This window comes from Taeniopygia guttata, chromosome Z (genome assembly GCF_048771995.1).
Source record: "Taeniopygia guttata chromosome Z, bTaeGut7.mat, whole genome shotgun sequence".
NCBI classification, from domain to species: Eukaryota; Metazoa; Chordata; class Aves; order Passeriformes; family Estrildidae; genus Taeniopygia; species Taeniopygia guttata.
Window position 1 is genome coordinate 51,169,544 of NC_133063.1, and position 23,577 is coordinate 51,193,120.

General features: G+C 38.0%; 1 protein-coding gene across 1 annotated transcript; it reads right to left on the minus strand.

Moving 5' to 3' along the window:
- Nucleotides 1–1,650: 1,650 nt before the first annotated feature.
- On the minus strand, nucleotides 1,651–21,302 carry PRKAA1 (protein kinase AMP-activated catalytic subunit alpha 1). The gene is made up of 9 exons (XM_002196018.6): nucleotides 21,032–21,302; nucleotides 15,400–15,541; nucleotides 13,481–13,574; nucleotides 11,650–11,794; nucleotides 9,949–10,036; nucleotides 8,849–9,073; nucleotides 5,070–5,556; nucleotides 4,569–4,695; nucleotides 1,651–2,475 (listed from the first exon to the last, which is right to left on the minus strand). The coding sequence occupies exons 1-9, from the start codon at nucleotides 21,285–21,287 to the stop codon at nucleotides 2,231–2,233; spliced, it is 1,809 nt and encodes a 602-aa protein (XP_002196054.5). The 5' UTR covers nucleotides 21,288–21,302; the 3' UTR covers nucleotides 1,651–2,230.
- Between the last annotated feature and the right edge of the window lie 2,275 nt (nucleotides 21,303–23,577).

Below are 23,577 nucleotides of genomic sequence, written 5' to 3' on the forward strand. Positions count from 1 at the left end.
GGTTTTACTTTGTACAGGGGGGTCAGGAGTTCTAAGATGGAGGAAAGTGGGCCTGATCCTGTTCTTCCTCCTTCTTCTTCCTTACCTCCATGTTCTTGGTGATGTTGGCATTTTTCTATTGGTTTAGGCTAGGGACATACTATTCAACGTAGATGATAGATATTGGCACATTATTGTAAATATAGTACACGTAATTTCTGGTATATAATGTTTGTACCATCCCACTGAGGGGCAGAGCCCCGCACACTGCCCTGCAGGACAGACCTGCGGCAGGGCAGCAGAACTTGTTATAGATAAGCAAAAATAAACAACCTTGAAACCAGCACAGACGAACTATGGCTTCTTCTTTGGCAACGGGGCAGAAAGACAGAGACTTTCTACAATCTCGGAATCACCAATACCCACAGATTCCGACAGTTTTGGGGTTTAACTTCTGATACTAACTTCCACTCTGGAAAATCTTCCACTTTAAGGTACAGTGATACAGCCAATGTCCCTACAGGCACCATCTGTGACACATGAGGATAAAAAAATGAAGTTGTAAACTTGTACCCACCTATTAGACAGACCTTGCAATCACCCAGTTCAAAACACAGTTACAGCAGTTCAGGGGCTTAAAAACAGCCTTACGTTTCTTCTGATTTTGCGCATATGAATTTCTGAACTGCAGCCAGCTGGCCAGGATTTAAAATGTTCCTATATCTGTAGCTAGCAGTTACCCATGGATAAAATCTCAGCCATTGGTAAGAATTTCTATCCATGTGAAGAGCCCAGGTTTCACTGTTCATACTAAGGCCTGGAGTTCCAGCCTCTTCCTGGGGGAGCAACCTTTGAAACTATGTAAGTTAAGAATATTATTTTGAAGCAAGCATTAAGTCTTGAATGCAAAACTAAGTATTTTATGATTGTTTATGTCTAATACGTGCCAGATGAAAATGGAACCATGGCTAATTATATCCAATTTAAAGAGACTAAAGATTTTCATCCAAGTACTACCTGTGATTTTAACATATGAAGTTCAGGTTTATTCCTGAAATGCTGCAAAAACCATAAATGCAGAAGGACTTTTATTATGGGGAATTGCAATCTACTATTAAAAACTAGCACTCAAGTCGTCATGGTCAGTTTTCAATGCTCAACTGAAAAGTTAGACTGTTTAAACCAGTTACATTAAATAGCTAAGTTTCCCATGAAGGTTGCCTGGGAAAAATTAGAAACCTGCGTATGTGGTTTTGACTTCATACTGAATACTATATAGTATAGCATAAGTTAATGTGATAACCAGCTGTATCAAAGTATGAACATATATGTTAAAAACCTGTAAATTTCAGATTCTAGAATAGCATGAAACAGCCCTAGGCTCTACTCTTAACTACAGGGATATGTTTCTAAGAAAAAGGATTCTCAGCCTGCAATAGCAGTGGGGAGCTGCTGTGCTGCTAGCACACTAAGATAACATGTACAAAGAGGAGCTTCCTCACAGTTTCTCCACAAAGCAACATTTTGGTTTAGCCCAAAATATGGGATACCACGTCTTCTCAGCGTTAAGTCTCCTGCCACTGTTATGGACTCAATAATTCTACTCACTGTCCTCAGAATTTTCACCTTTTCACCTTTTCACCCTCAATTCATTATAGAGCAGCTACAACATTTCCAACAGGCCAGATTTGCATACTTTTAATAAAACTTTTTGTTGAAAGTAGTACATTGTAACACATCATAGTATTCTTTATTATTTTTTGTCAAATAAGGGGAAAGAAACATAGCAGTTTTAACACATTAACATCTGTTAGGAGATGCTGATAGTTCTGAGTCACAACTGCAGAGGGTGACCAATAAGTCATACTGGTATCACTGAACTAGTACATGTATGTTAACTTACAGTGCATCAGATATATGTATAACTAGATAAAAAAAAAAAACAAGGTCCATCTAGCTTAAATGTTATAGGCAGCCTATTTTGCACTCAAGGTAAAATGTTACAAACACTATCCCCAAAAGGCATGTTATTTCCTGTACCTGTGTCATCCTATTGGACAGCAGGCAATCAGAATTCACTCCAGCTTCAAAATAATACATGTTAACTGCCCATAAATATTTTATCCCCATGCAAATTGCATTCTGTGGCTTTTTCAGCGCCTTAGTTAATTTCACTTTATTATAATTGGAAGCATATGACTATGATTTAGGCATGCTTATTGCTCTAAAAGAAATAAGCCCATCTTCAAAATTACTGTGCAAGTATCTTAATAAGATTTGCACACATCTCAAAAAACTCAATTGTATGACTCCCTGGTCTTGGAGTTACATCAGCTGTGGAAGAGTCAAGCGAAGAGTTCACTGATGAGGTAAGGGATGTATCCGCAGATTTTCCTTGGGCATCAGCATCTGAATCTTTTGGACAAGATTTATAGTTGCTCACAGAACCTGATCTCTGTGGAGTTGCAGTCCCAGACTTCACTTCAGCAATTTCATCTGGGAACAAGGGAAGAGAAGAGGAAAATTTGGTACTGGTATCAAAATCCACTTTAGGAAGAGCAAATATCTTCCCCTTCTCACACTTCAAAATCTTGTCTTTTAAAATCTTGATTAATAAATGAACAGCTTTTGCAAACAGTATTTGATACAAAATAAAAGCTTGTATACATAGTAGCACAACAGCAAATGTACCTATGCTAATTCTTTCTGTGCTCTGAGCTGTACTCCAGAACTATTTACATCTAGTTCAGACTAATACTAATTGTATTTTTTATGAACTGATTTCAGCAGCCACTTGTTCAATTTAGATTACTTAAAACAAAAACAGGTCAGCATCATAAGATTAAGTTCAATAGCAGTTTGTAGATATTTTTTCTATAATCTACTTTATTTTTATTCTATTTTTGTTCTCTTTTGGGTATTTATATATTGTTATTATTTGTATTTTATGATAATTCATTACAACATTATACTTGTTAGCATCTGCATTCATTTATTCTTCTCTTTTGAAAAGTTTTTACCATAGACTGTATATTTAGGCTGCACCAACTTATCTTTACCTTCAGTATGAAGAAAAAATAGTTTCATCTTAATAGTAGTGTTCTGCTGAAGCATCTCTATTCTTATTTTAAATACTGAACATTAACTTGGCTCTAAGCTGGCTCTTGAAAAATTATTTCAGGAGAAACTGGCGAAAAGGCAGTATCTCTTGTTTACACTAAGATACTTAAATTTACAAATTGTTAAGAGGAACAAAGAACCGTTCACCATGGCAGAGAGAAGGAATGTCAAATCAGTTTAACTACTGGAAGAGATACCCCAAATCTGTGCCCTTGGGTTGTATTTCCTTACAAGGGGAAACCAGGAATGTAGCAGGCTGCCCTCCCACAGCTGCATGGCTCTAAGCAGTCCAAAACAATTTCCTTTTTTCCACACAATGTTTTCCTAGGTATGCCATCTATACCAGTGGCTGTAGGTAGTTTTCATTTAGTCTACTATGCCCACAAACAAGTGTTCAGCCTCCATTAGCTCCTATGCTCACTTCATCTAACCAGGTTTTGTATACTGTGTTAATGTTACTCCATAAAATATATTTTTCTACAGGTTAAACTATATGCTTTCAAGATTTTAGTTCCTGTAAGCATAAAATTCCTACCTCAAATTTTAGCCACTAAAACTAGAACTGGTAGGTTAACTTTGCCTTGCAGCTGATATCTCAGAGCAAAGGGGAAGAAAATTGGAAGGGCAAAAGTGAGTAAACTCATGGGCAGAAAGAAACAGTTTTAAGTAAAGTGTGGGTGAGAAAGTGGCAAAGGGGGGCAAAGACAACCACTCACTATCTCTAAAGCAGTCTGATGCCCAACCAGTCTAAAGGTTACCTTCCCCAAAAGCCCTTTCTTTGCTAGGCATAACATAATACAGCACTGAACGTCCCTTTGTTCAATATGGCTCAGCTCTGCAGAGCTGCTGCTCCCCTGCCAACACAACAGTGCGGAAAAAGAAAGGCTGGATACTATGCCAGTGCTGCTGAGCAACACTCAGCAGCAGTGTGTTATCAATACTGTTTTAGCCACAGATCCAAAACAGTACCATGTAGGCTGCAAGGAAGAAAACTAACTCCATCTCAGTCAGATGCAGTACAGTGAGGTACAGTCCAAGTCAAATTTAAATGCCTAGATGTCATGCTGATCTTCACTAGAAAACACTGTTCCCATGCTTACTTCAGATCTAAATTAATGTTTAAATTTGGTGTGAGGTTCCAAAGGCAGCTTAAGTTGGTCCCAATCTCGCCTCCAACAATCCTGTCCCCTTTCACACTACTGGTATTAGTTCTGATTCAGACAATAAATGGAGCTCCTCAGGAGCTGATATAGCAAAAAAGTAAATGGGATGCAGCAGCTAAGCAGGTATCACAGGAACACAAGTCCAGGAAGGAATAAGGAAACACTAACACAGGTCAGATTGGTTTAAAATAAAAAAAAGGGCAGCATTAACTTTTAACTTAACTTCTAAATAAGTAAACAAAGACATGATTCCAAGTAGAATGATTTCCCCTACAACTCATTTAACTTAAATAACTCTTCACATACCATCAATACTACGGAAGTCCAGTAAGTATGTTCTGCTGTCCACCTGATACAACTGGAGACTCATTTTGGAATATGCACTTGTTACTGGATTCTTCCTCCGAACACGCAGATAATATGGATTTACAACCTAGTATGAAAGAGATTTGAGTCAGTTAACCAGAACTGCTTGAAAATCACTACATATTGTTTTTGTCCTTTTCAACTCACTAGTATATATAAAGTGATTTCAGATTTCATTACCTGTTGGATTTGAGGGTTGTAGGTGTTTTTTTAGCCAAGAGCAATCCTAGAGCCCCAAGACAAAACTTTAGTATGACTTTTTTTCCTCTCAGCATGTACATTCTCCCCTCAAAACCCTTCTGGCACAGCAAACACAGACAGGACAGGCACATGAGATTAATGCCAGAATATTAAAACAATTTCAGATGTCTGGGCTATGTAACTACACCACTCAAACCAAAATGCATTGTTATTTACTGTAAAGTTCCTCTACTTTGTTACCTTCCATTCATAATCCAGCTGTTTAATTGCTCTGCAAACTTCAGCCATAATATCATTTGGTCGACTCTGACTCCGTATTCCCAAGTGCCATTTAGCCCGTCTTACACCTTGGTGTTTTGATTTCTGTGGATTCAGCTCATCAAGGGTGTGGCGAGGACGTGGTGCTTCCGCTACTAAAAATGGCACTCGTTCAGGGTGAGGGCGAGACAGGTGGTGATCATCCAGAAAAGAATCTGGTGGACTTGTGGCCAAGTAGAAGTCTTTGGCCTCGTTCATTATTCTTCTGTTATCTATAATAAGGTGATAAGCAACAGCTAGAGGGTCCTGATGATTTCGGCTGTACAGACAACTTAGTACTTCCTCTTCAGTGCATTCGAACTTCTCACACACTTCTTTTAAGGCTTCATCATCAATCATAGTAGAACTGTAAGATGGATCTTCAGGAAACAAGTATTTTGGAAGATCCTGTTTAAACCATTCATGTTCCCTAGATTTAAAAATAAAAAAATTCTGAGTATATGTAAGTAAAGAAAACATTTTTAACAGGAAATTCCTTTAAAATATAAAATGAATTTTAGTCAGCGCTGGAAGAAAGAATAACGGTTGCCAGTCCAAGACCCCTTGTAGCACAGACAATAAAACAGTACATAAAGTAACCACTGCATGGACAAGATTTTACTAGATATTTTGCAGGAGACTGAAAAAAATATTTTTGCTATCTCATAAATTGCTTAGGAATAGACACCAGTTGGTTACTTTCTCATGTATAATTTCAGTACCTTCCTTCTCCTATTCTTGTGACTGTTTTGCTGCAGAAAGGGTTGATCCTTCTGATTCCCTCTCTTGTTCCTTCCTAGAAGCTTCTTCATTCCTGACCAAACAAGATTACTTTTTCTTTGGTTGTCTATTTTTAGTTATAGGAGCAAGTGATATAGTTGAAAGCTGGGTTTCTGTCTTAGTCAAAGTGTCTGTTGATATGTTTTTAGACTCAGTAATCCACTCTTCTCTTTCAGGGTGCTGATTAGTATTGAGTAGTGTTCAATGGGAACAGGCCAGGTCCCAGCACAGTGTTATAAGCCAGGCCTCCTTGCAACAGCATCTTTCTTTCAAACATTCTATCACTTCATGATGAAATGCAATTTCTGTCATGTCCTACCTGCACATTTTCTCCCACATGCCTTACCACCCACCCAAAACCATACTGCTGTGAGGCCTGGGAGATGTTCCAAAATAGCTTGTTAATCTTCCAAAAAGCCTAAACTATGCTCCTAAGAAATACCAGTAGAAATATTTTGACTGCCCAAGGATATTCAAGATACTGAAGTTATGGCAGTGATGGAGAAATCACCACAGAAGAATGTAGTGAAGGTGCCATTCTGCATTTGTGCCACAGACCAAAAAAAAACCCATATATAAAACAAAGATATATCATTGTTAATTGCCTCCCTGAGACAAAACACAGTCACAATTTCAGTACAGAGCCCAAATACCAGATTAAGCTCAAGGCCAATGTTCTAATTCAAAAAAAACTCAAAATTAAAAAAAAATTTAAAACAAAACTTAAACAAAAAACCCACAAAAAATCCACCAAAAACAGCAACAACAACAAAAAAATCCCCCAAAAAACAAAACACCACCCAACCAAAGAAAGTCACTAAGCAGTACCTAGCACAGTAAATAGCAAAAAAACCCCCAAATCTTCAACATGTACAGCAAAAAATAGAACACAGAAGAGATCAGATAAATCAATACTGAGAACAGAAAAATCAATATTCTGACAAACAACCATTATAACAGACAGAATTTATAATCATTTTACCTAATATGCTCTGTTCAAATCTGTTTTTATCTCAACACCTTCAAGCCCCACACTGGGTATCAAACAGGACTGCTATGGTTTAACCCCAGCCAGCAACTAAGTACCACATGGTCACCTGCTTGGTCCTCTCCAGGGATATAAGGGGCAGAATCAGAAGAGTAGAAGTGCAAAAAAACTTGAGGGTTGAGACAAATTAGGGTTGCTAATTTAATAATTAGAATTTTTTTTTTTTTAAATTCTAAGCAAAAAGAAGAAATCCAAAAACACAAGAGAGGTGACAAGTAAACCCAAGAAAGACAAATAATGCAGATAAAAACAATTGCTCATCACAAAATGTTTGACAACCAGCAGACCAGCCCCATCAGCCTTCCTCTTATTTTTACTGCAGAGTATGACTCCATATGGTATGGAATATGCCTGTGGTCAGTTGGGGTCCGCTGCTCCAGCAGTGTCCCCTCTCAATTCCTTGTGCACCTCCAGCCTGCTCTGTTGGGACAATGTAATAAGTAGAAAAGACTGGCTCTGTGCAAGCCCTGCTCAGCAGTAACTACAACATCCAACTGTCAGCAAAACTATTTTCAGTCCAAATTCAAAATACAGTTACTGTGAAAAAATTCAACACTATTCCAGCCCAAATGGGCACACTGCACTAAGCTCTACTCAGTGTGATCCCGAGAACACTGTGCCTCAGCACACATGTGCTGAGCAAAATATAGCTTAATCAGAAAAAGTTAATTTGGAAGCAGAAAAATGTATTTCCATACCACAACAAAGGCTCAGCCATAGCTGGGATGACTGAACCCAGAGGAATAATTGTTACTATTCATGGAACCAAGCCTTTCCCCCTGCATGCACATACATACAACCCCTAGAAGAATTAAGGTATTCAACTCAGTTTGTCCTTTAAACTGTGAGGTGACATGTCATATGGATAATAGGACAGAGCTGTTTTGGATTCAAATTCCATTCATATTCTGTAACCAACTTTTTTCAACATCTGTTTCACACCACTTCTTTTCCACACACTATTTATTTAACACAACTGAGGTAAGCTAAGCTCCCAACCATTCAAGTTTTACAATGCTTAGTTCTCACAGTGATTTCATCTCTGCAAGGAAGTACTTCCCATTGTAATAAAGTAGTAAGGGATAAGTATGCCACATTTTTTGTTCCACTGAGAAAACAAACAATGCTAATTTCCTAACTTCCAACCCTAAAAGGAAAAGCATTTTCACTATGGTAGTATAGCAACATTCTTTCTTTGGAGCTTCTTGCAAAGAATATTAAGCTGCTGCATGAAGTACATTTGTCTCACCAATATTTTTTTTTTAATTTGATCCAGAGCACATGTGTCAATACAATCAACTTCTCCAGAATCATCTCTTGGAATCTGGAGCCCATGATGACTCTCTCTACCTACAAACTTTAATTTATCAGTACTTGGTGAAGTAATTACCATTCATACACAAATCCTTGCCAGTGCTTTGAAGCTAGAAATTGTTGCCTTACATGTGGACTATTCACAGTCTTAACAAATAACTTTCCAGAGCCTGAAGAAAGATGAATAAAAGCAGTAGTTATCAGATTAGAGAGACATTTACAGTAGAGTACACTGGTTCCTAGCAGCAAAGAGAATTTTCTTCCCCCAGAGAAGTCTATATAGTGTAATCTTTGCAAACTGTTATGCAAGTAAACAGATTTGCTATGGCAATCTTAAACCTCAAGAGTCTCAGAATTTCCATATATAATATAAATAATTTGCTTTACTATGATCTCCAATAGATACTTCATTGTCTACTGCAGATCAGCACTACAGGAGATAAAACCAAGACATCAGAAGCTGAATTTTTCATCTCAGTCTAGAAAACATAGACAAGCTGTATGACTAACTTCTTTGTTCTGCATATTTGCGTTATTGTAATTCCAGGATCTTGTGATCAGACATCAGCAAGTGTTTTACCTAATGTCTCTGATTGTTGCTCTTTTCATTGGATCCACTTGCAGCATGTGCTTCAAGAGACTAATTACAGATGGATTCAGGTACTGAGGGGTATAAAAGATACCATCACATATCTTCTTAAAAAGGGTTGGCACATGATCATCATCAAATGGAAGCGTTCCACATAACAAAGCATAGAGAATAACCCCACTGCTCCAAATATCTACTTCTGGACCTGCATATAACCTGTGAAAAATAATAATTATTAGTGATTTGTGTTTAATACATTTGAATATGTTTTCTATCATTTTTCCATTGTCTCACAGTAATCAAAAGCATGTGAACTCGGGGCAACTGATTTTGCAAGAACTATACCATTTCAGTTCTATTCTGTGCCTCCCTTGGACTTCAGTACTCTTCCCTTTCTAATATATAACAGGGCACAAATACAGTTTCCTCTCTAATGTGTAACAATAATCCACAGTGCAATCTCACACAATGTCAAACTGAAAGAAACATGCATCTACTATTACAAAAGCCCACATTATATACTGTTATTTGTGTTTTAGAGGAATCTGTGTGAAGTCAGTTATCCCCCAAATTGTGGCTGAAAAGTTTAAGTCCATATAGCAGAACATGTTGCATATTCTATGCCCCTGCCAGAGTAAACCAGACATTTGGCCTCCAATCAACAGGAGGCAATATTAGGGTAGGTAGCTGAAAGCAGATTTGGCAATCAGGGCTTACAAAAAGGGAAGTTACCTCCAAAATGAGTATATACTCTGCAGCAGGTATTTCACTACTACTCAACTTCACAGCAGGCTCTGCCTGTAACTCTGAACCTCAGCTTCAGAGATCTGAGCTGTACATGAGATTTTTAAAGCAATTCAGGCAGAGTGTACACAATGCATTAAGGGCATTAGACATCACCTCTACCTTATAGGAACTATTCAAAGCTAGCTCACAGGAGCTTTAAACATTTTAAAAATTATCCATACCACTAACAGCCCTCAGTTTCTCAGCATCAAGCTTGTCAGCTGAATTACTTTTGTACCCTTTAAAATCAAGCAGCAACATGACTGAAGTACATGCATACATGTATCCAATATAAAAGAAACTACCTTCCAGAAATTACTTCTGGTGCAGCATAGTTAGGGGAACCACAGCTTGTTCTTAAAAATTCTCCATCTGACATCATATTTGATAGACCTGAAAGTGTATAAGAGTAACTACTAAAAATTAAGGGAGCAAAATTATTTCACACTGCATATACCACCTAGAACAAACCACTAGTGATTCAAATTAGAAAAATAACAAATTTATTCCAGTTAAGAAATAGTATTATTTGGAATTAGGGAATTTTTTATGAGCATGCCACATAATCCTCCATATATTTTACCAGAAATCTGAGTAACATCAATATATTACTGCCCACAGCCTTGAGATACTAGAGAATATATTCATTCCTAGACTAGAACAGTAAAATTTGGATGACACAGGTATGACAAGAGAAAAAAGTTGTTCTAAGGGAGATGAAGCAGTATAGAAAGATAGGATTTTGATCATTAACAAGAAAGTACTAAAATTCTCATTTACTTCTAAAATGCCAAAGTGGGAAATGCTACCACATAAATTCCCCAAAAATCTGTTAGAGGTTACACAGAAGAAGGGAACTGAGGAGTAAACATGATTTTACTACAATTTACAGCCCTACACTATGCATCTGTTTCCTGCATCACTGTAGTTTAGTAGTTTGCTTTTCAGATACCTGACGTGTGCTTTAAAATCAGGCCACCTGTATTCACCAGCACTCAGTATAGTCTAACAAATGTAGAAATTTTCTTCTAGTTTCCTCAGTGAGGCTGCATGATCAAGACTACCATAAGCCAAAGAACTCAGTCTCCAAGAAGGAATTATGCCCTTTTATGGGTCAGCAGGGTATGTAGAGAGGAAAGAGTACAGCTTGGCTAGCTTTCATATTCTAATATACAAAAGCTATTATTAAGCTCATGAATAAATGAGTCCTACAGTTTTACTGACGCTGTTACAGGAAGATATTTTTGTAAGTCACTGTACTTAATTTCTTTACCACGTGAGCTGTTTCACCCAAATAATTTTCTTCACAATATGATTCCCAGGGTGCACACAATTGAACACCATACTTCTAAAACATACTTCAAATTCTCAGCATTACCTAACACCTTTCACTGGAGACCTACATAAGCAGGTATTATCCAATATGTCTACAAAAGATCTGTCATGACAAAGCAGCATGGATACCTTACTGTGCTTATGTGGTGAGGTTTCCTGACTCAGATGGTTCCAACACCTAGCTTCAAGGCTTCTCTGCAGCTGTGACATGAACAGCTGGCATAAACAAATCAGGAAGACTAGTGTATTTTTCTATAGCACTGTAGCTTCTTAAAGATGATTAATTGCCCCTGCACTGTTCTTCCAGGAGAGCTAAGCATCTACATTTTACATATGGTGAAACGGAAAAGGAATGAGTTCTGAAGAAGAAAGATCAGAAACTAAGTTTAGAGAAAATAGAGAAATTGGTTAAGTAAAACCAAACTAATCAGTTCCCAATTTCAGCCAGTCACAGAAAATACCTCAAGAGAAAGCAAGACAGCTTGAGAGGAAAACAAGTTCAATAAGTGATCAAGAATATCATTTTGCTTTACATCTATTTTCTTCATGTTCTTCTATTGTATCCCCACCAAGATATTAAATTATACATACTTTGCTTGACGTTTCCTATTGTTATTAACAGGATCTAACGCCAGAAATGCAATCAGATAGAAAAATAAAGCAATACTTACCAAAGTCAGCTATCTTGGCATTCATATGTGCATCAAGAAGCACATTTTCAGGCTTCAGATCTCTATGTACTACCATGTGCCTGTGACAGTAATCCACACCAGAAAGGATTTGCTGAAATAAACGTCTACTTTCTTTCTCATCAAGCTAAAACAGACCAAGATTTTAAATAATTAAGAGACAATGGCAGTTAACTTGTTTTTCATTTTTACCAGCCAGAGAAAACTTTCCCATGACCTAAACTTATCAATTATACTTATCATTTGATACTTTAAATAGCAGATTATCAGAACTTGTAGCAAGCAGCTTCATATCTTACATCATTTTGTTTGTACCACAGCTCTAAAGTGACTCAAACAAAACATACCCACTTACTCAGAAAGTAACTGGAAGTTCTTAATGACACTTTTGAAACTGGGTTTGGCACATGATACCTACTCACTAATAAGAACCATTAGCACTCAAACACTTAGCTTTGTATAACTGGAATTATCAGTTTGATGTTTAAGCACAGCACAAGATTTAAGCTGGCAAAAGCTGCTGAAATGCAGCACAGAAATTATAATTTTCAGATGCTTTTTATGCTATCAGCAGCTAGTCCCAAACAGCAGACATAGGTGGGCATTTCCTATAAAGACCCATAATTCACATCAGTTTGTGCCAAAAACTGAAGTATCCTATATACCTAGTCTGTAAAAAGGGACTTCAGATCTTGCACATAAGCTGTTCTAATAGTAGAAGACAATAATAAGGGGACAATTGTAGCTTTCTAATACTGGGATATACTAGATAAACAGTTTTCAGCTACTCCAACTGGGCACACATTTATCTGGTTTATTTTCAGCCACTGTAAATTGTAGATTAGCAGAAAGGAATAATGCTATGACAAAGTCACACAAAGATTTGGAATGTGTTAACATACAACCATTTGTACTTAAAAAAAAACCACAGTCATAAAATATATTTTACTTGATAGCAGCAAAATCAAAACTGAATAAAAGAAAACACACCCACATTTAACAAGATGTAACCAGTACCCCTTGCTCCCAGCCCATGATAATGTGGTTAGCTTAATTAATGCCACTCAGTGAGGCAAGCAGCCATTCTGTGACCATGCAAGTCATGTGTTCTTGCCCTCTGCCTCTTTGTCAGGCCCTGGAGGTCCTGTGAAACAAACAAACCAGTTTTCCTCTTCCCCTCTCTACCATCCTCAAGATTCCTGGGTGCCAGGCTGATTATCTGCTGTCCCAGCAGCATTTAGTTCTCAGGCACAGAGCCATGGATGACTCTGCCATGGCATATGGAACTGCAACAGCAGCCAGAGCAATGTCTTTAACATCAGTTATGAGTCCTAAATTGGAATGAAACTCAGGACTTCTCAATGGCCACACACATCCTCTGCCTCCTTTGAATACTGAGTGACTTGTGTTCACCCCTATGACTTTCAAGGCTAGACTGTGACTGTTATATGGACAGAGCAAAATATGTATTAAGATTTGACCAGATCTACAGCAGGTCTAGGAGAATAGACATCCCAAGTTAGGTTGTGTAAAAATTCTTTACTACACTACTTATAAACTATACTAATATTCATTCTGCTCATAGAAATCCTATGCTACTCTAATCATAAATGCTATGCATTTATATCATAAATGCTGTGCTATACACAAATCATAATATTCTTTTGAGAAAATTTTTTATTGTATCATTCTGACAAAGATATCCAAAAAGATTCCCAAAAGTCTGGCCCCTCAGTGTAGAGTGACACAGGAACGTTGCAAATGCAGTAACACAATGCAAGCCACTGATTTGCAGAGCTGGACTACTTCTTACCCTTCCATTTTTACAGATATAATCAAACAGTTCTCCTCCTGAAACATATTCCATCACCATGAAAATGTCAGTGGGTGTACTGATGACTTGGTACCTAATAAGAGAAAGTATCTATTAGTCTATACATCCAGTAAAACACTAGTAACATTTAGTTAAAACTAAAGTCATACAAATAATCAGATAAAAAATATACTTTAAAATAGCTATCAATCAGTCTACAGCTACTGGAATGCTAATATTTTTCAGGAGCTTTTTACTCTCACTGTGTGATGCCACCATTTCAAAGAGCAGCAGAAAATTTGTAATCCCTATCAGGAATATCAGCCCTTGCTCTTTCAGAGGAACAAGTGATTTCCTTAAGACTGTTTAAGACTATAAGACTGTATAAGACAGTGCTGCCTCATCAACAGCTTGATGCAGTGGAAAAGGACCACAAAAGGACTTTGCTAGTGTTGCAAAAATAAATACATTTCAACGTTAACATGCAAAAAAATTCACTTGCCATAAATGAAAAAGTGCACTTCAAGACTAGGAAAAAATTTTCTCTTAATAATAATGAACAGTAATATTTAAGAGTATGGATCTCTGATTGTTATATTTTTATCATTCTACTTCAATTAAATTTTAAAAACATAGGTTTGAAGCTTTGAAATAATAAGTTTAATGACAAAATCAAAATTTAAGAGATTTTGATTTTTTCTAATATCCTTACCTAAAAATTGTTTAATTTGTTCTCTTTACAGCATTCCACATGCAAAAGAAAAAAATTTACCTGTGATTCCCTGATAAAGAAACTATCATCTCAAATCTGCTGAACTGTTTAGCAACACCACAAGCACACATTCCTCTTTCACCCTGGTATGTCACTTGGTGCACTGACACTTCCTATTCTGTTCCTGCTATAGGTATGCCCTTTGGACCCATTCATAGATTAACTGAAAGCACTAGCAATTTTGCTGACAAATCAGCTCAACAGTCTTCTGAAAACTAGCCCTCTGAAGAAGTGGGTGAGTTGACCTTACACAATATAATTTAGCTTCAGTGTAACAGCTGTTGCTGAATTAAAGGGAGTACAGAGACACGGCAATCTGCCAGTGGCAGTGGGATCTTTAGACAAAATTCTACCAATAAAACAAACGCGCACATCATTACTAAGACAGTGGAATTCACCCACACTCTGGAAGTGCAGATTATTTTAACAGGAAATTAGAGTCAAAGAAAATCTATGTTACTTATAATTTATTACCACAGATGAGACATGAGGGGTCTACTCTGGAACATAGTTTTACTCTGAAATCCACTGATGAACTATTGGTCAACTAAGAGATGTAATCAGGCACATTTTAAATACCACATTTAGACAAAGGGTAGCCACTACACTGAAGATTTCTGAAATAGCAATTACATTTATCAAACTTTACATCCTTAATTCAGAAAATCTTGCAGAGCACCACCTACACTGAAAAAACATATATCACTGACCAGTGCATCACTAAAAACACTTTGAGAAGATACAATAAACCTATATAAAAATGACCTTTACACTCTTGTTCTTAGTAACTTATTTTCCAAGGGGAAAAAAAAAAGATCAACATAAACAGAAAAAGTAAAATTAAGTACCCACTAAGCTGAGAGATGACTGTTATTAGAAATATCTGTCATGACATTACCTTTCATACACCTGTCCAAAGAATGCCTAAGCAAATATCTAATGGAAACTCTCCAGCCTGCAGTAAAGATCAGCTTTGTGAAAACACATTACAGAGGGCACAGCTGCATACTTCGAAGCTGGTTACTTTTCTGACAAGATACTGTTTGTAGTTTAACAAACTACATTGCCCTTTAAGTGTATTTCAGATCAGTGAGAGCAAAAAGAGATTACTGCCTAAGTAAGTTTGATTACAGTAAGCAAAACTTACAGCTTAATTATATGAGGATGCCTGAAGAGTTTGAGGTTCTGAATCTCCCTGCGGATTTTGCCTACAACATCAAGGCTGCGAATCTTCTGTCGATTCAGGATCTTCACGGCAACTTTATGCCCAGTTAACTCATGTTTTCCAACTGCAAGAAACAAGGAAGTATTCAGTCAAGGTTTTCAATTGCTCAGTTATGACATGACTTCTTCTTTTAGAATATAGCCATAACACTAGCATTCCACATATCCCCATTATCCTTGGGGAGGTTGAAAAACAGATGGTATGGAATTTCTTCAGCCCTACTCCAATTTCTCCCACTATTCTATCATTAGAAGATGTATACATGGAAGTACTTCTTTAAACCTAACCAGCAGAAGTCTTGCAGCATAACATTTTTTGCAATACTGGTTTAAAAAAAAAGAAAAAAAACAAACAAAAAAGCATATCCCTAAACCCTCCCACCCTTGCTAATTTGAGAGAGCATTTTCTCTCCCTGTGTAAGTCACTCCAAGCTTTTGGCCTATTTGGCAACCCACTCAAACATGTTTTCCTGTACCTCTTCTCCTTCATCTGCAAGAAGCCTGCTTCAGCAATTGCTCTGAATTACCAGCGTAAATACCTGATCAGTTTACTTATAAAAATGTATCCATCTTTGGAGCAGTCTGACAGCTCCACATCCTGTGCAGTTAACACCAGAGCTTTATTCTATTTAAATAAGTGGCAAATGTGATGAGAAATGCATAAAAAATAGAACAGAAACAAGAAAAAACAATGCAAACATGCAACCTGATGCATTCCTAGAAGTGGAAAAGAAACTAAGGATGGTTTCATTGTTCTTTAAACAGAGGAACTAAAAAGTATAAACTATTTCACAGTAAGTTACCTCTCTTAGAGTCCCTAACTTTGCAAGTGCTATTGGGAGTAGTCACGGCAAAGTCCATCAGCATATTTTTCTGAAACCCAAAACACGATCACAGATGGAACAGCGAGAAGCAAAGTATCTTTTTTACTAGAAGGCTTCCCTACCTGCATGGCTGCCACATGCAGTGATTATAATACCATTAATTTGCCGTACCACCCTGACTTCTACCTTCCAAAGATAAGCCAGATTCTCCAGACACACACATGGCTCACCTTTGTCCACGTGAATAGACATTTGTAACAGAACTGTGATGATCACAATACTCACTCATTTGGGTGCCTACCCTTGCTTGAGAATTTAAATAAGTCCTGGGCTTCAAGTTTTATTTAAATATATCCACGGGAAGCTATGATTAAGCAGCAGTGATCCACAAAAATCTTTCTGTGTTCAAAATATAATCTGGGTAGAACAAACAAACACCCATTAATCTGTAAATCTCATTCCAGCACAAAAGACCTTCCTGCTGCCTTCTGCCTCTATATCAAGCTAAAAACCAATGCAAGTAAGAAGTTTGTAGCAGAGAGGCAGAAGATAATAATAAGCATCTGTGTGCTTATTCTTACAAGATGATGGCCACCTATAAAATTAAGCAGTCTGTAGGGAACTAAACAATGGATTACCCAAGACCCAGAACCATCACAATGCTGCACTGAGAAATGCCTAGTACCTGAAAAAACAGAAGAGCTCTGACTAGGATGAAAAGACATCCCCTCATTCAGTGGGGCCATTATCTAACAGTGGCCACAATAAACAAAGTCCTGGGCAGGCTTATTTGCACTACTGAGGAATGCAGGACAAAGCTTAATCCACAGCAAACTCTAGAGACACCACAAAGCAGTGGCAGGTGAGTGTCTAGAAATGTATGAGAACTACTTGCTTTGAACCAGACCTACAATCAAAGCAATCACATTCCCTCTCTTTTATTCAAATGTGATTGAAGTTTAAAGGAACCAAATAAATTATATCACCTATGTTCAAACCCTCAGGAGTTAAGAATCATCATAAAATATGAAAAAAATTAGAAAAGCAATTATTCTAATTGTAAAGTCTTTACCCATCCATAACGGGAACTGAAATACACCAGGAGTATTTGAAAAAAATGTTAAAAACCTAAACAAACAAACAGAAAAAAACCAAAAAGCCCCCCACAACTTTAATCAGTAAGTTAAAATACAACATTTGTTCTGGTTAGTAAGAAACAACTTCTTAGAAACCAAGCAAAAATCTTTTGGTCAAACACACGACTCTCTCTTCTCTTGTTGTACAAAGTACATTTTAGAAGGTGTTTATTACAGTAAAAAACATACATATTTGACCAAGTCTACAGTTTAGAATATAAATACACAGTTCTAATATGCACTGGGTTATAAAATCTCATTTTTAAGCCATTTTGTTTCATTTCTGATTTGTCAGTCTACCTTAGATTGGAATTCCATTAGCACTCAGAAAAACATTAGAAATTCATCAGCTACAATCTAAGTTCAATATGCAAGCCACATAAGAAAAGAGCTTTTCAAAACAATTTTTTCTTTCAAAGTAATTAAACTAACATTTGCAGTTGATTGAAACCAATTCTAGCTGTCATAGCCTTCAAGGCTGTGGGCCTCATGCCTTAGTTTTATTCACTGAAAGAAAATACGATTTACTGCTTCTTCAACTCCATCAGCTCTGGATAAATTATTTTAATGAAAACATAGTGTGGTTCAATGCTGGTGCAGAAAGATCACAAAAAGTCTATTCTCTTGCTTAAGACATTTCAAATTCAATCTCTATTTTCTTCAGAAATGTTGGGATTACTTTTACTCAATTTGAAATTATAACAAATTAGCCTTTTAAGATACAAGTAGCCTTTCCTGGATAGAGTTCAAGGTATCTGTTACCGGTAAAACAGCAGATACCAGCTGGTAACAGACTGCTGACACTTTTGAATTCAACATTAGGACAGAAGTGAAAGCATCACCCCAGATGATAACATCATGTAGAAACGTAAGCAGCCACTGTTACCTTCCTGAAATCTACTTTGCATCACCACCTGATGGAAGTTTTACCTATAAAAGGGAACACACCCTAATGCTCAACTAGCTATCAGTCCTTCAAAATAATCTCTGCAAAAAAAAAAAAAAAAAAAAATTCATTTAAGAGACCCAGTATATTCCTATATTTCTTTTTTTTTTTTCTGATAATATGGCTTTGCATAGCATCAACATTTTCATGACAGCGACAGAGTCTCAAAGCAACAGCAACTTATTATTAACTGTAGAAGTGCAGGAGGACAAGTCTCTATCTTGTTCAAAAGTTTTTCGATTAGAAAAAACTGATTTTGAGGCCATGAAGACCAAATACAACATACTTATGAAATGCAGGTATCAGTCATTAAGTTTTTAGAGGAAAAAAAAATAATCTGAAGGCAATGTTGCATTTAATGAAAAAATTTGCAGCAGGCCAAAAAGCCAATCCAAAGCTCAGAGGGAAGCAGTCTTTAAGAGTATGAGCTAAACAAATTTTTTCACTAACAAGAATAGTGCATGCTATGCAAAGCCACCTTGCTGCACATTAGATACCATAGGGACCTACAGTGTTCATTTGTTCACAAGTGTCTCTTATTGTTGCCTTGACCCAGACCACTTGGTTTGCAACCTATACAGCACAGTGTTGATACTCTAGATACAGAGAGCTGGAACAATTATTGTATATTTAGAGCCGTAAGTAATAGCCCTCATATTCTGAGTATGGACCACTGGAAGCCTGAGTACTCTTCCTTTTATGAAAGATAACTTTGAAAAAAAAGTTTCTGGAAATAAGTTTGCATCTAGTTTCAGGAGGAAATATCAGCAGTGCTTAAAAGGTTTTACACTGAATTCTAGTAAAGTCTGGACATGAATGTGTCTCATACAATTGGTTTAGATTCAGTATTCTTCCATGTCAGCTTTTCACTTCAGTGGCATTTTAGCTTTGCCTAGATTATGTCTCAGAACAGCCATTTCTGCGACTGCCCATCTGAGGCACAGTCAGGTAAACCAAGTCACTCAGAATTAATTCAGAGTGGCAGAGACAGGTGAAAATTGTAAACTGGACAGAATCACACCAGTGACAGCTATAAGCAGCGTGAGTTCATCAGAAAGCAACGGCAGGAGACCTTTCACAATCATCAAATAAAGCACTGACTGTCCAGTTTGATTTTTCCAGGTTGCCACCACTGTTAGAGTAAAACATTAGCTTAGCCATATGTCTGACCCCCTACATAACCTGAGCTCAAGGTATATGCTAATTGAATTTTAAGAAGTGAATACATGTTCTTCACCTTGTATCAATTGATGAAACCATATCACCAGAGAAGGAAATTATGAAAACAGGAAAAACAATTGTAGATCTGCTATTAAATGAAGAAAACGTGTGCTGAAGAGGAAAACCAGTGCATCATAGATAAAATGTTCCTTATTAAGCACAGCTGAAGCAAGACAAAAGTAACACAGTACATAATATGGGGACAAGAAAAGCAGTAGCGCAACAGCACTCTCCTAAATTTAGGATCATACTAGAACATTGATGGTATGTTAATCTTAGTCTTCTGTGGTATGTTGGGTAAAAAAACCACAAAACAAACACAGCTTTGACCCCTCCCCTCAAGCAGGCAGTCCTTCCATGAGGAAAGAGAACTTAATGCTTGTCTGCTGCATCACCTCTTTTCTCTCTACTCAAGGAAGTACTAAGTTCCCACAGAAAAGAATGGGAATTGCCAGACCGGGGAGGGGGAGGGGAAGGGTCACTATTCCAAAATGGCTGGAGCTGTCCTTTTATAAGCTTCCCTTGAAAAAGAGACTTGAAGGGCTGCGCTTTCCAGATATTTTTACTGCTTTCCTAGAGCAAATTATCATCCTATTTACTATACCTTATTGATTTTTTTCATAACTCATCAATAGCTAAAAGAGGTTGTGCAGAGCAGATACAATGGATTATCTACACGGGGGGGGGGGGGGGGAAGAAGGGGGGGACAGCTGGGGTTTTTATGTACCTATTAAGAACCACAACCCTTATGAAGAGATAAGCCTGAGCTCTACTCGTTTGAGAAAGGATGTTTTTTATTTGCTTGCCCCAATATTTTAAGTTCTCACAAGCAGTACGACAGGAAAACTAATGCTTAGTCCTGCGGTGAATGGCACTATGGGGAAGTTTAAATCCTACCTTATTTCTACTAGCCTCCAAATAAGCAGTATGGCATCCATAGCCCTACACAGGAAAATTTTTTTTTAAATCTGAGCTGAAAAAAAAACCAACTTTGTTAACCACTGGTCAAGCGGATTGAACATGAAGTTTTCCGCATCTGCACATCAGCTGTGTTACCAAATAATCCAACACTCTCAGACCCATCTTTTTACGCTTATTTCTCTGTTGAGAGAGTAATCTTGCCTTCCTTACAAGGGCAGCGAGAGTTCATACTTGAGCATCAAAATGCTATATACGAAGCTCGAGGATTTAAGACTTCCTACTTTCGTTACACGCTCGGTGTTGTTCGACACAGAGGCAGCATTCAGCGCCCAGCGGTTATTTCCGCAAGCGAAGATGAGAAAGCTGTTTCTCTCCAGCCGCTGCATCCCGCAGCGGGACCGCAAGTCCCACCCCGGCAACTCAGCCCGTACAAGCCCCGCTCCGCGCGGTGCTCCCGGAGCCGGGGCCGCGCTGACGGGCCGCCGATCGCCCCGCGGCCCCACTCACCCTTGACTTTCCCGAAGGTGCCGACGCCCAGCGTGTCGCCCAGGATATAATGCCCAATCTTCACCCGGCCGTGCTCGTGCTTCTGTTTATCCGCCACCGCCGCCATCTTGAGGCAAGGGCCGAGCCTGCGCATAGCGCCCGCCCGCGCCACGCCAGAACGCCGACGGGAGGAGCAACCACAGAGCGCCCGCCCGCGCCCAACCCGGAAGCGGCCGGCGTGCCGACCTCCCTCCCGCCCTGGCCTAGGACCAACCATTGCGGCTCTGGGGGAGGCCGGGCCGGCCCACGGGTGCCCCGGGGGGAGCGGGCCCGCTGGGCCGCCCAGCGGGGCGCGGGGCGGGCGGTGCTGCTCGTCAGCAGCGAGGCCGCCCTCATAAAATGGACGTCCCAAGTCTGTGTTTCCAATAGCCTTCTAAAGAAAATCTATTTGTTCTCCTCAGGTCCTCTTCACACATACAGACCCTGTTACAGGAATATGAAGAAAAGTAGGAGTCCTTTAACTACCTTGACCATGTATTCTGCCGTCTGGCTTGCCCTGCCAGCCACTCTCACTGCTCATTCACATTGCATTTAAGCCACTAACTTGCCTTCCATTCCATACATTGAGTATTTTCTATACACTGAAGATCATAGTTCTTTTTTTGTTGACTATAACTGGATTTTTTTTTTTTTATTCACATTCCAACCCTGCATTGAAAGAAACGCATAAACCTGGAGAAGGAGAGACTATTGGGTGGGTATTTTCAAATGAAGAGATCATCAATTGACAAGGAAGGTTATGGGCAACTCCCATGCCTTCACTGCCTTTCCCTAGTGCTCCAGACTAGGGAATTATTAAATCTAAAATGGTTTCTCTTCCCTACACATAGCCCCTGAATGTGTTTGCAAATAGACAAATACATTAGACAGCAAGAAAGTTTGGACAATTTTATTCTAGTAATGGTCCTAAATCCAATTCAGAGAGCCTTCAATATTACTTATGTTATAGTCATTAATTTAACAGTTGAAGACCAGAAATTCTCATATATGCAAAAATTGTATATTTTTAAAAATTTCTCTATGCTAATGGCATAAAAAATTTCATAGGGAGTACTGAAGATTTCTCCCTTGAGGTGTGTTCCCACTCAAGAGAGAAATCTTCATATCCTCACTCTGGAAAGGGAAGGGATGTGTCAGACATGGGTGCATTAAAAAGTGGGACTGAGCTCTTGTAATATATATGCCACATATACAAAGTGATTGTCAGCCAGATGTTTCTAGCTCATCTGTGTCAGCTCATCAGCCTGTAGCTCAGCAGCTATCTGAGCTATCTCTTCAGTCATCTGCATTGTCATTTGTGGGTTCATTTCTCAGGAACTTAGCCACATCCTCATCAGGGCCAATTTCTGGCAGGAAATATTGTTTCTCACATCCTCAGGATGTTTAACTTTGAATAGTTGAGTCAGGCTGGTCTCAGCATTCTTCAACACCAAAAGCAGCGTGACACTCTTCCTCCATCCACCTCTGATAACTTTTGCTAACAAGACAAAGCCTGAGCGGTTTTACCCAACTTTGAGCATCCTGCTATACTACAATAGTAACATTACACTACACTACAATAGAATTGTACAAGATTTGAAGCATAATTATAGAAATTATTTTGCCTGATGTTAGATCTTTGGCTCTAAAAATCTTGTACATCACAAGTAGCAAACACACACAAAAATCAGAATATACAAACTAGCATAGTTCATGATCTGAGATTTTGGGGAAAATCTTTATTTTCACAGTGGGATTGGATAGCAATCTAACATCAGGAAAAGAAAAACTGGCAAGTTTTATTTTGTGATGCAAAAAGCATTACTTTAACCTTTTGGAAACTTTCATTGTAGTATGAGGAGAAAATTATGTGTTGAATATCACAGTGGGAAAAGAAAGAATGGATTAAGCCATAGCTAGCTGAAGGGGGAAGAATTATTTGGGATGTCTGCAGAGATTGTTAGTGTCTTGATACCAAATGATTACAAGCTATTTTTAGCTTTAACTCAAGCTATTGTCCTGATCAAGAACAATACAATGAGACTTCAAAAAGCTCTACAGGTCTATACTAGAAAGTGATATCATTTCATTAATTACTAAGTAATCTCTTAATCACTCAGATACCAGAACATTTTAGAAAATGAAAATGAATGAGCTGTTAGAGTCAGACAGGAACTAGACTGTAGAAGCCATTCATGACTTTTATATTTGCAGCCAAAAATTAGTATCACCAAAATATTTTGCCCATTTGTACTGCGACTTTTATGCTTATATCACTGCATTCAGTTTTACTCAAAGTTCTTTGTCACACCTTGAGCATCAAGTTGCTTTTAAAAAAAGAATAAAAGCATAAAATCTACAATAGGTAAAGTCTCCCAGCCTGTGTCAAATAAAGCATAATCTAGACCAAGCCTTATAGTAAGATCACAATGGATTCATATTTTAGTATTTGATGCTTATGTACAATACATACACAGCTACCTGAACTTTACTCAGTGTGAAAGGTAGTGATAAACACTTTACAATAC

What these genes read in the sequence shown, in the direction of transcription:
- PRKAA1 (XM_002196018.6), bottom strand. Translation starts at nt 21,287, where the DNA reads ATGGTTGGTCCTAGGCCAGGGCGGGAGGGAGGTCGGCACGCCGGCCGC. An exon ending in CACCTTCGGGAAAGTCAAGG is followed by an intron (nt 15,542 to 21,031) that starts GTGAGTGGGGCC and finishes TGTTTCTTGCAG; the next exon opens with TTGGAAAACATGAGTTAACT. An exon ending in AGCTGGATTATGAATGGAAG is followed by an intron (nt 4,696 to 5,069) that starts GTAACAAAGTAG and finishes CTTTCATACTAG; the next exon opens with GTTGTAAATCCATATTATCT.